Source organism: Psittacula echo (genome assembly GCF_963264785.1).
Source record: "Psittacula echo genome assembly, chromosome: 1".
NCBI lineage: Eukaryota > Metazoa > Chordata > Aves > Psittaciformes > Psittacidae > Psittacula > Psittacula echo.
In genome coordinates this window covers 13,201,813-13,217,146 of record NC_137735.1, presented here as the reverse complement: position 1 = coordinate 13,217,146, position 15,334 = coordinate 13,201,813, and the positions used below count along the sequence as shown (strand labels likewise).

Below are 15,334 nucleotides of genomic sequence, written 5' to 3'. Positions count from 1 at the left end.
AGGTTGCTACAAAATTGCTTTTGCAGCTGATGAAAGCTGCATGTTTCTTCCTCGCAGTTTTCCTGCTATAGAGGACAGACTTCTAACACCTTTCATTAAGGCTGCCTGAAAATCCAAGCCTCAGAAAATTATTCTGGCTAAAGAAAGCAGGACAAGAATCCTCTTACAAATAAATGAAGGCATCTATAATGCCCAAGCACAGCTCAGACTTTGGACTATCCAGTAGACAGATGGCCTAGATTGCATAATATCTGCTCACTTTCAAGTTTATAGCTCCAGTGGTTCTAGGTGCTCTATACTTGCTTCAAATCTATTGCCAATAGCAACAAAGGGTATCTCTGCATCCAAGACACTCCTTCCCAAGGAATATGCTTTTCTCCATTCTGTTTGCATACATACCGTTAATTTGCAGTGCTGTTTTCCAAGCATTTTGTTCGCAGATTCTTGTTTAAGATGGTCCACTTCTGACAGAGTCTGTGTCAAACGAGTTCTGATTTCTTCGTATCTTGTTTCAGCAAAGCCAAGTTCTCTGTACCACCTCTGAGCCTAATGGGAAGAATAAAAAAGCAAAACTACTGAGTATAATTAACAGTGATATTATTTTTCAGTAATAGCTTATGACCATGGACTTAAGTCTAATCTCCACATCGCAAGTTTTAAATTATTGTAAATTGATTAAAATAAATGGGATTACATAATTCATTACAATCTTATTTCAAGAAATGAGTAATACTTTTAAATGCTATAGAAACCTAACTAACTAGAGCTATGCAGAAAAATAGACTAATTTTTAAATTGATTTCTAAATTTGAGGTTACTTTGAGTATTCTGAATAAAGTTAAAAAAAATTAAATGCAATGTTGATGCACTCACACTCTCAGAGATTACATCTTTGAAAGCACTCAGAGCAAATGGAAAGTCAGATTTATCAGCTGGGGGAGAGGGGGAATCTTCCTAAGAAATGTCAAAAAAGAAAAATGCAAAGAAGGAAAAGAAAAAATCCTGCAACCTTCTATATATTCACCTTTACATTTTTCCTAGAATGCATTTTCTCCACTTTACACATTTTCTATATATCTGTATATCAATAGAACACCTGGTTGCCTGACAGCAAGATCTTTCCTTTATATGGTAGATAATTTCTTCCCTCTTCTGAAAGCAAAGGTTTTGCTTTCTTTTAAGTAAACTGAGGAAGATATAACATGCAACTTCCTTGAAACACACAAAAAGATTAGAAAGGACCTATTTTAAACAGATTTTTTTAAATAAGCAAAATTTCAAATGACCTCTTCATGTTCAAATTACAAGGTCAGAAGTCCTTACCTAGCCATCCATCAGTCATCCAAATCCACCACTTCATTATAATTGCCTCACCTGGGAAAGTCTTATAAAGCATCTGTTGAAGAACAGACATTGTGTACACCCACTATTTTGAAGTCTACTGCTCTTTTACATATTCAACACACTTGCTACGGCCAGTGTTTTTCCCATAGGGAGTCTGAGCAATGCCTGCTATTGCATGAAACAGCCCCATAAATATACACTTGTCACAAAAGCAATACATTCTGCTTAGACAAGCACAGGGTGGAGATGGTTCAGTGAAATGCAGGAATGTGAAAGCTACTGCATTTGTAAAGGCACAACACTGAAAGCTTTCCTCAGTTGGTATCAAAACTGCAGATCTACTTTACACAGGCACAGAACTAGCCATCCAAACAAGTCTCCATGTAGATGGTGTTGGACTACATGTTTACTACAAAGAGGTTGAGAGAAGGGGCAGTGTGCATGCTTTGCACCATTACTGGGGATAGTGAGACCCCTTGACAGTGTCAGATTTTATATAATTTTGCTTCTTATTCAAATACTGCTTTGAATTCAGGTTTCCCATAATCTTCAGTGCTTCTACTGGCTTCTACTCTTCCTTATTCCTAGCGAGGGGGAGGGAAGCAGCCTGCCCAGAGATGGCCACAGCAGATGGTTTGTTCTGTGTGTCTTTATTAAGCTGAGTGCTTTATTAAGCACTCAGTTTCTGTCAAAGAGTGCTGGAGGAATTCAGCTTCACTTGAAGTTCTGGCCAACCACAAACGATCGTGCAATTCATCACTTAACTGAAAGATCAAAGTGGTACATTTTTGGTTCTGCAAATCAGAGACATCCCTGTTAAATCCTGGCAGAAAGAACAGGCATGTAAGAAAACAAGAAAGAAAACAGATTTACACTAGAGTAGGAGATTACCTCTTTTTTTGATTTTTCTAATTCCTTTCGCTGTATTTTTAGATCCTCTTTTGCTTTTTCAACTTGCTCTTTCATCACATTGTAGCTTTCAAACATGCTGCCCTAGATACACAACAGAAAGATGTGACTCCTCTCACCCATACAAAATGGCACACAGGTTTTTATAGAGCAACATATGTTTTCTTCCTGAATTACTAAAAACATCTGCATAAAATCAAGATATTAAAAATGAATATTTCCCTGTTGATTGTTCTCAACTGAAGTAATAATTCTGTTTTAACGAGAGCATAGTAATCTTCATAGAAATTCACTGTGGTGTAAGAGTCATTACTCTAAAGGAAAACCAGACAAGAAATCCACTATAAGTAAAGATCCTCTGTTTAGGCATATGTTTCATAAAAATCAAAACAGTAAAAAAAAACCAAAAACCAGACCCTATCAAATAAAAGCTAGTAAGTGAATATGTGCATACTTTTCAATAAGATGTGATTGGCTTTTCAACCCTGAATATTTCACCATTGTAAAAGAAGTTTGTGGATTATTTTGCTCTACCAGAAGCTTTTACTTTTGCAGTAAAATAAACATTTTTTTTTAATGCCTGAACAATGCAATCTTTAAAGTATTATTCTTAGCTTTGTAACTTGCAGTATTTATAAATATCATGCAAAAATCTCAAGTAAAAGATGCAGAAAAAACCACGGTATTTTGCTTTCGATTTCAAGGGTAACTAACTTTAGAATGTCAGATCTCCAGCACGTGGGAGGTTAAAACATTTTCTAGATTATGAAGTTAATTTAGTTTTGCTCTCTGAATGACACTTATATTTCCCCCCTTCTTTCAGAGATCTTGCTTGATTACATTCCACGTTGTTATTACTTACATCTTTTCTGGGATAATAGATTGATGGGTCTACAACCAGAACTCCTCCTTCTTCAGTCTGAGTTACACTGCATGTTGTTTCAACTTTCTTTGGCTTAAGATCACATTGTTGACTTTTTTCTTTTAGTCTTATTATCTTTTCTTTTGTTCCCAAACTTTTATCTTTTCTCAGCTCTTCATAGGTGAAACCCAAAGATGACATTAATTCTTTCAATTTCCTATTTTCTAAAATGAAGTTTGCATTTGCTTTCTGAATTTCATCAAGCTGGTCTGAAGTTTCTTTCCTGATTCTGTCTATTTCTCTTTTCAGTACACAGTTGTTCTCCCGTAAATCAGAAATAGTTTGGTAACAGCTGCTTTTGCACTCTTGAAGTTCTGAAACCAGGGTCCTGTATTTGTCTTGTTCACACTTCACCTCTGCCAAACATCCCAGTAAAGTTTCTTTTTCACTTTCTAAAAGAGATATTCTTTGTAAATAACTCTCTCTCTCTTGGATTAATTCATTATATTTTGCTACATAGTTCTCCTTGTCTTGTAATAATTTACCTATTTCTTTGACGCATCTGCTTCTTTCTTCTTTCAGATCAGAGAGCATCTGGAAATATTTCATTTTCCTTCCATCCATGGATAAAACACTCCTGGGAAGTTTATGTGAGTCTTTTTTAGAATACCTTTTTTTCTTTTCAATACATGAGAGGTTCTTAGAGAAGGTTTCAACAAAAAATGCTCCTGAGCTTATGGTGTTTTCTTCTGATAAGTTATAACATCCACCATCAACTTCTTTCTCATTAAGCAAATTTTGGAATGAAACAATGTTAGCTTCATCTATTGCTAACATGTACTGAAAATATGCATCCATCTCCTCCTCCAGTGCACGCATCATCTGAGCATATCTCTCATTCTCCTCTTGTAATATACAGACCTTTTTTGAGTAATTTTCATTCTCTTGCATCAGTAGAAATATCCTCTGAGAACACACAGCCACCACCTTCTGAAGTGCATATATTTTCATGTTACATTCATTACCAGCCTCCAGTGATGACAGCTGACAGAAACACTCATAAAAATTGCTCCCTGGCAGGGACAATTTGTTGAAGCACACAGCCCTCTCCTGCATAGGAGTGAACGTGTTTAGCAGGTACCTCTCTTCCTCTGACCAAAAATATTTTTGAGAGTATGCATACTGCGTGTTTTCAGCCGCTATTTTTTGACATGAGAAATTCTTCTTGTTCGGTTTACATCGTTCCAGGGTCTGTTTTTTTTTCTCTTTCGGGCCAATATTGCTGGAAGGGTTTGTTTGGTGAGTTGGTTTCTGAGGTTGCTCTGCTTTCTCCTCCATTTTGATTATTTCTTCTCCATTATATACCCTATTCACATCAGAAATGCAGATTTCTGAGTGATTTCCTTGTTCTTCCATTAGTTTAGGGCTCGATTCAAAATGCTCCTTTAAGTCTTTAGAAGCAACAGACAAATTTTGTATATCCTGTGACCTACTTAGGCTGTCTTTGGTTTCCATTTCTTGCTTCCTAGACCTGGTCAATTCAGTTTTAAGTAAAACTTTAAAACTTTCCTCAGGAACACAGGTCACCTGTTGTGGTTGGGCTTCCTCTTTCTCTATTTCTTCTCCTTTAACTCTCCCTCTAAAGATTTTTTGGGGATAATTTCCATCATCAGCATCTTTACCCAGACATTTAGTTTCACCTACGCTTTTTGACAGAATTTGTTTGTTTTCCCAATGTCTTTCCACATTGTATTTTTCTAAAGCCGATGTAAAGATTTGGGTCACAATGCAAGGCATCTTTCCATGAATAAACATAAAAACTTTGTCAGAAAATCCTCCCTCTGCAACGAGGCAGAGGCCATCAGAGCAAAGACCGGCATTTGCCTTACAGAAATCCAAACTCCTCACTTTATTCACAGTGGTGACAGCCGATATGTGGTAGCTTTCAGGTTCTAGCAAAGTAAGCTGGAGCTTCTTCTTCATCAAAGCTTCAATCACAGAAACACGAAATGTATCTGCTGAAAGGTTTATAGCTTGTTCCTTCAAGAGAGAAAAATTTTCTTCACCTTTTGTTTCGTTATTTTTCTCATCATCAGTTAACTTCTCAGAGCAAGGGGGAAGCAGTCTTGCTGCACAATATCTTGGAAAACATCTGGACAAAGTAAAACTATTTTCTAGAGTACGTGCCCTCTTTGTTCCAAGGGTGACCTGCTAATAGCAAAAGAGGAATGTTTCAAACTCAAAAAATATAAGCTAGGATATATCATTCTATGTTGTTAATAATAATTTATTTTTCACTTCATCCACAAAATACGTGATTACAGACAGATGAGAAAATTTCTATATAAAGAGTTTTCAAATTAGTCAAAGATATGCAATCAGAGTAATGATACAAATAAGGTACAAAGAAATCAATAATTTTCTTGGCACACACCGGCATTCATCTTGAATGACATCTTTAGTACCTATAATTTAAAGCTACTTTTATATTCATATAAAAACACCAACTCTTCATTTTATCTCAAAATTCACAGACTCACTGTGCACAAATGCAGCAAACATAGAGGTAACTTTTCTCCCTACCTGCTCAACCACAGCTAGACCAGCAGCTTTCACAAAGGCACTGGAATTGTGTTCCAAAACTGGCAGAAGTTCTTCTGGTAGCTTCTCCATCTGTTTTAGCCCATCATAGCTGCATCCTGGTGTTTCTGTTATGGTAAAACACTGGACAAGTGTAATGCCATTCTCAGACAGTTACATAATCAAACCCAAAAGCATCTGACCAGACATTTTGAACAGAAAAGTATTTTAGTGACAGTATGCTCAAAAATGCCATCTCTACCAGAGGCATGTAACACCAATGATGCAGAGGTAGGCACACCATTAAACAAGAAAAAACCTGATAACATTTGTCAATACCAGAGCTTTCACGTTGTTTGGTCTGAAATCTAACTGCTGCATAGCATTCCTAAACACTGCACTTCAGCCATGATATGGGAAGTATCCCCTACTTCCTTATCTCTATAGCTTCTTGAAAGGTCTAAGCCTTCTTGAGAAAGCTCATATCTAAATGCTACTATTATACTGGCAAATGGTTATTGCTCCACCTTCCCAAGATAGAGTTTCCAGATTGGGTTTTTAGAAGCTCTCGTACCTTTTAAGTCATGCACGCCATGTGAATGAAATAATTTCTGCTGAAATAAAATAATAATTGCACAGAAATAAAAGCAAAAACTGCAGTTTATTTTCATACCAGACTCTTCAGCAAGTAGCAGCACAACTGGAGTTTGAGTAGATCTGCTCAGTGAATCCAAACCTGCTCCCCATTTCAGAGTTTGAATGTCATCCTGGATTGGATCTCCATTCTTAATGGGAAAAGGAGGAGAAAATTAAAAAGAACAGATTATAAATATACAATGTTTCATAGAATCATATAATAGTTAGGTTTGGAAAAGACCTTAAAATCATCCAACCCCCCTGCCGTGGGCAGGGACACCCCACACTAAACCATGTCACCCAAGGCTCTGTCCAACCTGGCCTTGAACACCACCAGGGATGGAGCATTCACAACCTCCCTGGGCAACCCATTCCAGTGCCTCACCACCCTTACAGTAAAGAATTTCTTCCTTATATCCAATCTAAATTTCCTCTGCCTAAGTTTTAACCCGTCACTTCCTTGTTTGTGATATGAAAAACAGGAACCTAAATTTCCTTCACTATTTTGCATTCAAAGATCCATTATCTCATTATAGTTGTTATAATTTCATACAATTTTCTCATCCCAATATTATCTAGTAACTGTTATGGTTTTAAACTTCCCACTGGTTCTGTCATACTTTACAAAGAGTCAAGTAAAAAAATCTGAGTGATAAGCATGTAATATGTCAGATCACAACGGAATAACATCTGAACAAAGACTAAATTACAAGCTCATAAACAAAAAAAAGAAGACAGTCCAATCAAGTTGGGGATGAGACTAATAGTTCAGTGCCCAGCTGTAAGGACAGCAGTTCCAAGGCTGGAAGAACTCAAAGGAGAATAATTTTTCCAAATAAAATTTTCTTTTCCACTGATAATTTACTTGTATATTTTGTATTCTGTTCTTGACATTTATCTTGTCTCCCTGATTGAATTTGGAAATTGTGACAAGTTGTGGTCCAAAGCAGATACCCTTATTGCTTGATACACAGCAGATCACATTTCAGATGCACTGTGCTCATTTTTAGTGAACAAAAGACTCAGACATGAATTTCTCAACAAAACACATAATCAAGGTGGCAGCCAAAACATCTATGGCACAGAAAAGAAGCCAACACATTCACTTTTGTCTTCCTGAACTGTTCTGCATTAAATACCAGTGGAAAGCAAATTTGTCCCTTTGGGGGACACACTCATTCCATTCCTGCTAGTTTGCTTTTATTTTTTCCACAGATATCTTCTCTTTATTGATATGTGGGTTCTGCAAAAAAGAAAGTTGCAGAAAGTAACATAAAGGATATGATGCTTGTATGTCAGGTACATATTTCTGTGAAATCAAGACCTCAGCTGGCATGTGAAAACTGTAGAAAGGTGCATGGCTAGGTATTTCATACTTTTCCTTCACCAACACCTTCAACAGACCCCTAATGTTCACATCTAGAAACTGTCTGATACATCAAGACACAGCCGCATAAACCCAGCTGCTTTTTCATGCATTTTTCCTGCAGGCATAGGCTGCAATTTGAATATTGCAGACAGGATCCTGATACTAAGTTTGGAAAGTCAGATTTACAAGATTTGAATGACTAAACTCCTAACTGAGGTGCAGTTCACTTCTACAGTACCAAAACAAAACACCTACTTGGATCCGATATTATTGCATGAAGACACAGTTAATGACTAAGGATAGTTTTGAAGAATGACTGATATTCTTGGCATTTGAATGACATGGTATTTACTGAGGAATCTAATACCAAGTGTATTTCACATGAGCCTGATAAGCCTGCCTTCATGAATTACTTTTTTCCTGTGAAATAAGCAAATGATCCCATTCAATCTTTCACTGAAAACTTATATAGAAGCAGCTTTCTAGAAAACTTCCAGCATGAAAATCTTTCTTGTTTTGCACACAATTTCTAATTTTTAAAGCTGTTGGTGGAGAAGGATGAGCTTAAATAGGATTTTTCTTGTAACTATTTGGACTTGAATACTACAAGGTGATACAATTAGGAAAGTCTATTTTAATAGATGCTAGTGAAAAAGAAGGGGGAAAAGCAGTCTTCAGTTTTACAGTACAACACCAGATGTCTCCCTCCTCCTTTTAGCATAGTGAATTTTTTTCCCTGCTGTCTCAAGCCATTTTCTACTAGAAAAATCCAAGTGAGTTAGTAGCAGTACCAAAAGAGGAGAAAAAGACAACCAGAAATGCAGAAGGCACAAGATTTGATATACACAACATCTAACAAATGCAACCTACTATGCAGCACACCAAAGTAAGCAGGCTTAACACAAATTATGGCTTGTTCATTTATACCAAAGACGGGGTAATTGAGACTCAGCTTGACCTCCTATGACAACAAAGCTGTAAATTAATACTTAGAAAAGAAACAGTTAAAAAACTTTGTGTAGAGGAAAAGATAGCCTTTTATTAGTGTACTGCATAAAATGAAAGATATTTGGTCTCCTGGTTTTTAAGACTTTTTTGATTAGTCTCAGGCAATTAGTTGATATCTTACTTTCATGCCTTCAAATAACTCACTATTTTCTTATTTTGCCAATTTTCTCAAAGCAGTAGCAATTCTCTTCTACTTCTTCCCTGGCCCTAGCAGCCCTTACTCCTGATTTTAGCTGTGCAGGCCCCTCAGAGTGCACTTGGTGGTTGTACCTGTTTACAACACAGTGCAAGTCCCTCTAGAAATATCTTAAAATATTTTCAAACCTTATTCTTTATTCCCAAGAAAAGTGAATCTCCAGTGAAAGTAACAGTAGTATTTGTTCAGGAAAGTATAAAAATAAACAACAACAGTCCCTCTGCCACTGTGGGACAGGTATGGAGACATGTGGTGAGGCTCAGCTGCTGAGCCCTCCACAAAGGTCACCCATGTGCTGCTGGTTATTGTAGGATGATCTTACTACTCTTCCTCAGTCAGATGCAGCCAGCCTCCTGGAGTGAATGTAGAGCCACTAAAAATCACCATGTTTGCAAAGGTGAATTCAACTTCCTGATTGAAAAGTTTGTCTTTATTTCTTCTAGCTCTTACAGACAAAAGATTTTCTGTACCTTCTTCCAGTTCAGGAAAGACACATGGTCTGATTGTCTTCATATACTAAAGGAGTTTTGTTCATGCCCATTACCTCTTAGTTAGCTACAGTAAAAATCAAGAGAGTTCTTGGGCTATCAGGCCACAATCTGAATAGAGTGGCTGAGTGTGAGGCTTAGCTGATTTCACTTTCTTTAACAAATCCTCAGAATAAAAACACCCTCCACCTCAGTGCATAAAGAATAAAACTTTGTTTGGGTCCTCTCTGTGGAAAGAATTGCCCTTTGTCAGCAAAATGAATTGGCAGAAGCTGAATGCCACATTACAGCATATGCAGAGCTTTCCCATGCAATGCTGGAGCAAAGTGCTTGAAGCCAACAAGTCCTATTCAGTGTATTCAGGGCATACCACAAGCTACAGAGCTGCAAAACACTGAATATCTCAACTCACCCCCAGGAATGAATATTGTATCCATCTTCCCTTGTTTACCACTATCCAGAAAATCTCACAGACAAGATTTATTTTCAGCTGTGATTTTTTTCTTCAACATTTGGGCATGAATAACATGTGAAAACTCACCCAACCGTATGTGTACTCTTCCACTGAACGGTGTCCACAAGACAAAGGTCTCAGAATTTCTCTAGTGCCAACTGAGACCTTGGCCATGTCACTTGAACACTTTAGGAAACAAGACTTGTGAAGTTCCCTCAATGTGCACCTAATAAAAGCACTGACGCAATGAAGCTCCAACTAGTGATTCCAGTGGGTATGACTTAGACACTGTGAAGTGCTGATGCATAAACAGACATAAAGGAAAAAAATGCAGAAAGGAAAAAGCGTCACACTTGCATCTCAATAATATCTAATGGCAACTGTAATTCTGGATTATATAAAGAGGGAAGCTAACTATATTCTGCCTTATTTTTACTTACCAGGTCAACACTGCTTTCTCTATTCTCCGATCTTGTAAGTTGCGAGTCCTTTTCTTTCTTTTTCAACTTCATGATACCTTGATCTTTTAAAGTCCTATTTTCATCCAAAAGTTCTTCCATCTTTTCCTGCAGTTTGATTTCTGATAATTTCAGGCTATACACATGATGGCAAGATTCTTCCAGTTTTCTTCTGAGAAAGTCTTCAGCATCCTGAGAGCACTGGAGTTCCCTCAGCAGGTCTGTCTGTTCTCTTCTGTTGCTCTCTTTTTCCCTTAAGAAATCCAGATTTTGCTGCAATGCCTCGAGGTGGCTTTTCATGTCATGATCCACATTTTCAATGCAAGTTTTCAATTCCATTATTTCCATATCAGAGTGTTTATAGTCCTGAGTCCCACTGAATGCTGATTCTAGCTTCTGCTGGAGATACTGCACCGTTCCCTCTTCTAACTCAGATATCAAAAGAGCAACATGGGCACTAAGATCTAGGACTTGCTTTTCCAGCCTAGATACCTCATCCTGAAGGCAACGTTCCCTTTCTCTCAGCACTGCTGTTTGTTGTCTCTGCCTTTGTTTGTAGTGTTCAAAATACTCTGACTGGCTTTTTATTTCATCTTCTTTTGTCTTCAGCTGCTCCTGAAGCCAACGTAATTTTTCCTTTTGCTTCTTCTCTGACTTTTCTTGAGTTTCAACCTGTAATTTCAGTGAGTTGTATGGTTAGCATCTTAATACTAAATCTTTTATTCCTTTATTATTTGTATTAATTTTGCAACAATTCTGCCCTGTTTTCTGAAAACTCAGGAATGACATAAGTAGATTCTTTTAAAACCAGTAAAATCCTCCATTTAAAGCAAAATTGACATCCTGTGTTGTCATTCCAGCCATCACTGCAACATCTCAGTAAGAAACAAACAAAACACGAACTCACTCATGTCTACCACTACATAAAATACAGGAAGTTTATAAACACTTTCTTTTGCATGTTCTACAGTACGTATTAAATCAGAAGAAACCTTTGAACTGGAATTTATACAACCAGCTATGAACTATACAGCAACAGATCCTTAACACTGACAGTGGTGTAACACAGGGATGTCACAGTTGAAGAAGCTGTGGTTCTATTAGAGAAAACAGAACACATGCTTTTCCAGAGACCTTTGCCCTTCACCATACCTGTCACCTGTCAGCTCCTTTTATGAACAGATGCCTTTTGAATCAGTTTGAAAAACACTTTAGTATTTTCATTTGTAGCAGAGTGTGTTTGAACACTTTGACATACAGAGGTGAAAGGTGCCAGTGAAAGACAAGAGGAGGCTTTCGTGATTCCCATGTTGCCCTTGTTCTGAGCAGAGTAAGAGCCACTAGTATCATAGAACCATAGTGGCAACTTTGAAGCAAGACTGAAGACACCAAGACAGTACTGTATTTCTTTGGGGACTTCATTAGGTCAGTCTTTTTGATCTTTAGTACTATCCTGTCTGAAAGGTTCACTGGCAAGGACAGGATAGAAGGAGCAATAGGGTGAAATGTTATGCAAATTCAGGTAGGTGTGGAATGCTACTTTGTTTGGTTAACTGTGGATGTCTAAGCTTCCTGTTCCTTGAAAAACGGGTTTCACTATTAATTAAAAAAGCAGTCTACTGTTCATTCTTCAGTCTTGCCACATGGTGCAAGAGTCCTGCCAGGGTATTCAGCTTTGCCCTAAAAACTTGAGAAAATAAAAGTGCTTAAACAAAATCAAAGACATTGTGTTTCACTGTAGATTCTTCCTGAAAAACTTCAATTCCTTCTCTACTTTCAGGGATCCATCCAATGAGCTGCGCAAACTAGGTGAAAATAACCATTGTATTTGTTATCAACCAACAGCAGACCTTCCTGATACAAGAAGCTTATGTGAAGAAGTACTAGCACTTGGGAGAACTGAAGACTTTCCATTGCAGAGCTGACAATTTCAGAACAGAAGGCATGCGATCAGCAGTGGGACGCTCTTGGCAATGAATGATGGAACAGGTCAGTTTTCTCCAGTGAGGGGCACTGCAGAGGAGGGCTTGCACCAGCAGGGCTCTGCAGAGGGGTGGCCCACATGACAATGCATCACAGCAAAGAAGGTAAGACCCAAAGCAATCTGGGAAACCTGGAAGGGGACACAAGCTAAGCAGGAAGCTTAAAGTGGATGCAAAGCAGGTGGAGCCAACTTGAAAATGTGTGAGCAATTGAAGGCTCAGATGACCGGCTGAGCAGCTGGATTTTATACAGAAAAGAGGCTGTGTTAGTTGTGTTGTGCTGTTGTATTGCATACGGTAGGGAATAATAAAAAAAAAGCAAGCTTTATCATGGGGCTAGAAAGATAAAGTCTGACCTAGAGAGGAGGAGTACACTGAGTGGGTTCTGGGGAGAAAGAAGGAAGTGGGAGCATATATCACAAAGGTCAAGAGTCTGAATGAGAAGAATAATGACAGTCTTTCAAAAGCATTAGAGAAATGGCAAGTGGGGCCAGAAAGACCAAAAGGTTCTTCTGATTCGTCTGGCTGTAGAAAAAAAGAAAGGCTGAGATGATCTGTTGCTTAAACACCAAGAAGTAACTGGAGATGAGATTGACTTATAAATTATTACCCCAAAGAGAAGCTAAACTAGGTTATTTGAAACAATACCCTCCTCACCAAGTTGATCAGGTCCTCCTGAATGTGTCTTAGTTTCCCTTTAACGCGCACATTTGCATTTTCAACCTGGTGCAACTTCACATTTAGTTGATCAATCATTGCAAGAAGTGCTTTGTGTGATAGCTCCAGCTCTTTCATCCTGTAAGCAAGAAAGTAAATACGACACAGTACAGTTCCAGATGGGTAAGCAGTCATCAGCAGTGCATCAATTTATCTTTATTTTTCCATTTTTCTTCCAGGAATAAAATAGTAAAATCTTGACCACTAATAACAAAGGCTTCTTTCTTAACAAATCTACTGGGGTTTGCACATTATGCTGGAGACTTTCAAAACTGATAAAGACAACGTCTATATTCATTCTCTCTCTGCTTGCTTAATGTAAAAACCATATGCAAACACATTCATAAGGTTAATGTTCACTGAAGCTTGGCACGCTGTATGAAGTAACAACTTACCATAAGGACAACTACAACACTTCAGTCTCTACATGTGCCCAATCCTGTACTGATGTATAGGATATTTTTAGTTTCATAATTAGCATATTCAAATTTTATGATGAAGGTAAATGTGTTCTAGTGACCAAAGAGAAAACATCTCACTTGAAACATACTTCACAGTGGGTACTGAAACCTCCAATACATAACTGTAATGACTTTGTCCACAGAGCTGGATTTTGACAAAATAAAGGTTAATTTTGCCTGTTGCTGATAAATGGTAGTGTAAGATAATGTGGTGTGATGTTTGGGGTTCCTCTACACATAAGGAATAGCTAAAATAATCTTAGAATAGCAAGCATTGTGTTTTCCTTTAGGTTTTCCTTCTGTTTTCAGCCTATACATTTTTTTTCCCCTGTGGCAGATACTAGGGCCTTCTCTTGTCTCAGAGATGTGCACATCACCTTCTGTGCCCCTAAGGACTGTGCTGTACTCTATCGTTTTCCCTGAATTTCTTTGTTCAACCTTCAATAGTTTTCCACTCAGCTTGCCTGCTCATTTCTATCTTCTAGCTTTGTCTGACTGCCCTCACCTGCCAAAACTTCCTGCTACCTCCATCCCAGCACACAATGCTGCCTTCATTTAAAAATCTCACATAATAGCATTTCTGAAGCAACAGGATTAAGATAGAAAACACATCATTAAATAAGTATCAATTCATTTATCAAAGTAAACCTGATGAATTCCTCCCCACTGCAAACACTGCATAACCTAACGCTGGTGTCAAACAAAACTGGGCCACATATTAGGTCAACACTTGGCCCTGGCTAGTTATAACTGCTGACTCTGCTTCTCTGTTTTCTCTGACAGCTCTGCCTTTCATGTAATTCCTCGTCTCATCTGTCTGTGCTTCAGCCACAAGAACATCAGGCACAGGATTTTTTTCGCTTCTACTGGCTACCCAAGATCCCTGAAAATGGGCTTCATATATCCCAGACAAGTTTCAGCTGATCCTTGAATTGTTCGCTCATGCTTTCTTTGTTTTGGTTTTAAATAAATTTCATCCTGACTTCACTTTCCCAAATCTTTGTTAAAATAGGCCTGTTCCTATGAAAGCTTCCATTTCAAAAAAGATTCATTATTATTCTGATAAAAACCCCATTATTAAAACATTTCTGGCCAAATCCCTTGATGAATCAAACCAATTCAGAAATTAAATAATTATTTTGAATGCCATTTATATTTTCTGTACTTTTAACAAGGTTTCCCTTAGAACAGTGCTGTTGCTGACCAGCTAAACCTTGATCTTATTATTCTAGTCAACTACATAATTAATATTTAATGGCATCTTTAGCTTGTGTTGATTAACATTAAAGTACTAACCTAGGTGAAGCTTTCTGAAACAAGAAACTTTTTTTGCAACACAAAATCCCAAATTAACTCTTAACTTCAAAGGAAAGGAATATAATATTCAAGCAGAATTTATATTTTATGAATATTTAAGAATAAAACATCCTGAGAAATCTGTCTGGTCATTTACAACATGATTTTACATCATGCTGTAAATCTGAGTTATATTATTAAAAAATCAAATAATGCATTTCTATTCTAACAGCTACAGAAAACACATATACATCTTATCAAGCACCCTAGAACCCCATTAAGTCTTTCTTTTTTCTGGTTTTGTATGTATCATTTGACAGCCAGTACAGGGGGCAAAGGGATGAGTACATTTCTATATTGCATTAATTCTGAACACAGAGGAAAACCCTTTATTTACCTATTTCTTAGGACAGAATCTGATTTCACGTAGTCCTCTAAAACGCCTCTCAGTTTTTGCTCTGACTTTTCCAGCTCTTTTATTCTGAGGTCCAAATTCTCTTCTCCAGCACTGTGTACTTGTTCATCATATATGCTTGCATCTTCTAATTCCTGGAAAATCCATGAAGTATCAATT

At 37.5% G+C, this 15,334-nt stretch overlaps 1 protein-coding gene across 4 annotated transcripts in view; it reads right to left on the bottom strand.

The window, feature by feature from the left end:
* Window positions 1–15,334, bottom strand: part of LOC308224502 (uncharacterized protein C4orf50 homolog) — a 35,824-nt gene that overhangs the window by 18,300 nt on the left and 2,190 nt on the right. For all 4 annotated transcript variants that reach the window (XR_013957498.1, XR_013957499.1, XM_080624482.1 and 1 more), the window contains exons 2-9: window positions 15,158–15,309; window positions 12,944–13,082; window positions 10,287–10,976; window positions 6,369–6,480; window positions 5,699–5,823; window positions 3,116–5,326; window positions 2,236–2,337; window positions 400–546 (exon numbers count right to left, since the gene is read on the bottom strand). Coding sequence is in view for 2 of the 4 variants with exons in the window: in XM_080624482.1 (XP_080480608.1) it covers window positions 400–546; window positions 2,236–2,337; window positions 3,116–5,326; window positions 5,699–5,823; window positions 6,369–6,480; window positions 10,287–10,976; window positions 12,944–13,081 (3,525 nt within the window). In the remaining 2 variants the exon portion in view is untranslated. The remainder of the gene's footprint in view (window positions 1–399; window positions 547–2,235; window positions 2,338–3,115; window positions 5,327–5,698; window positions 5,824–6,368; window positions 6,481–10,286; window positions 10,977–12,943; window positions 13,083–15,157; window positions 15,310–15,334) is intronic.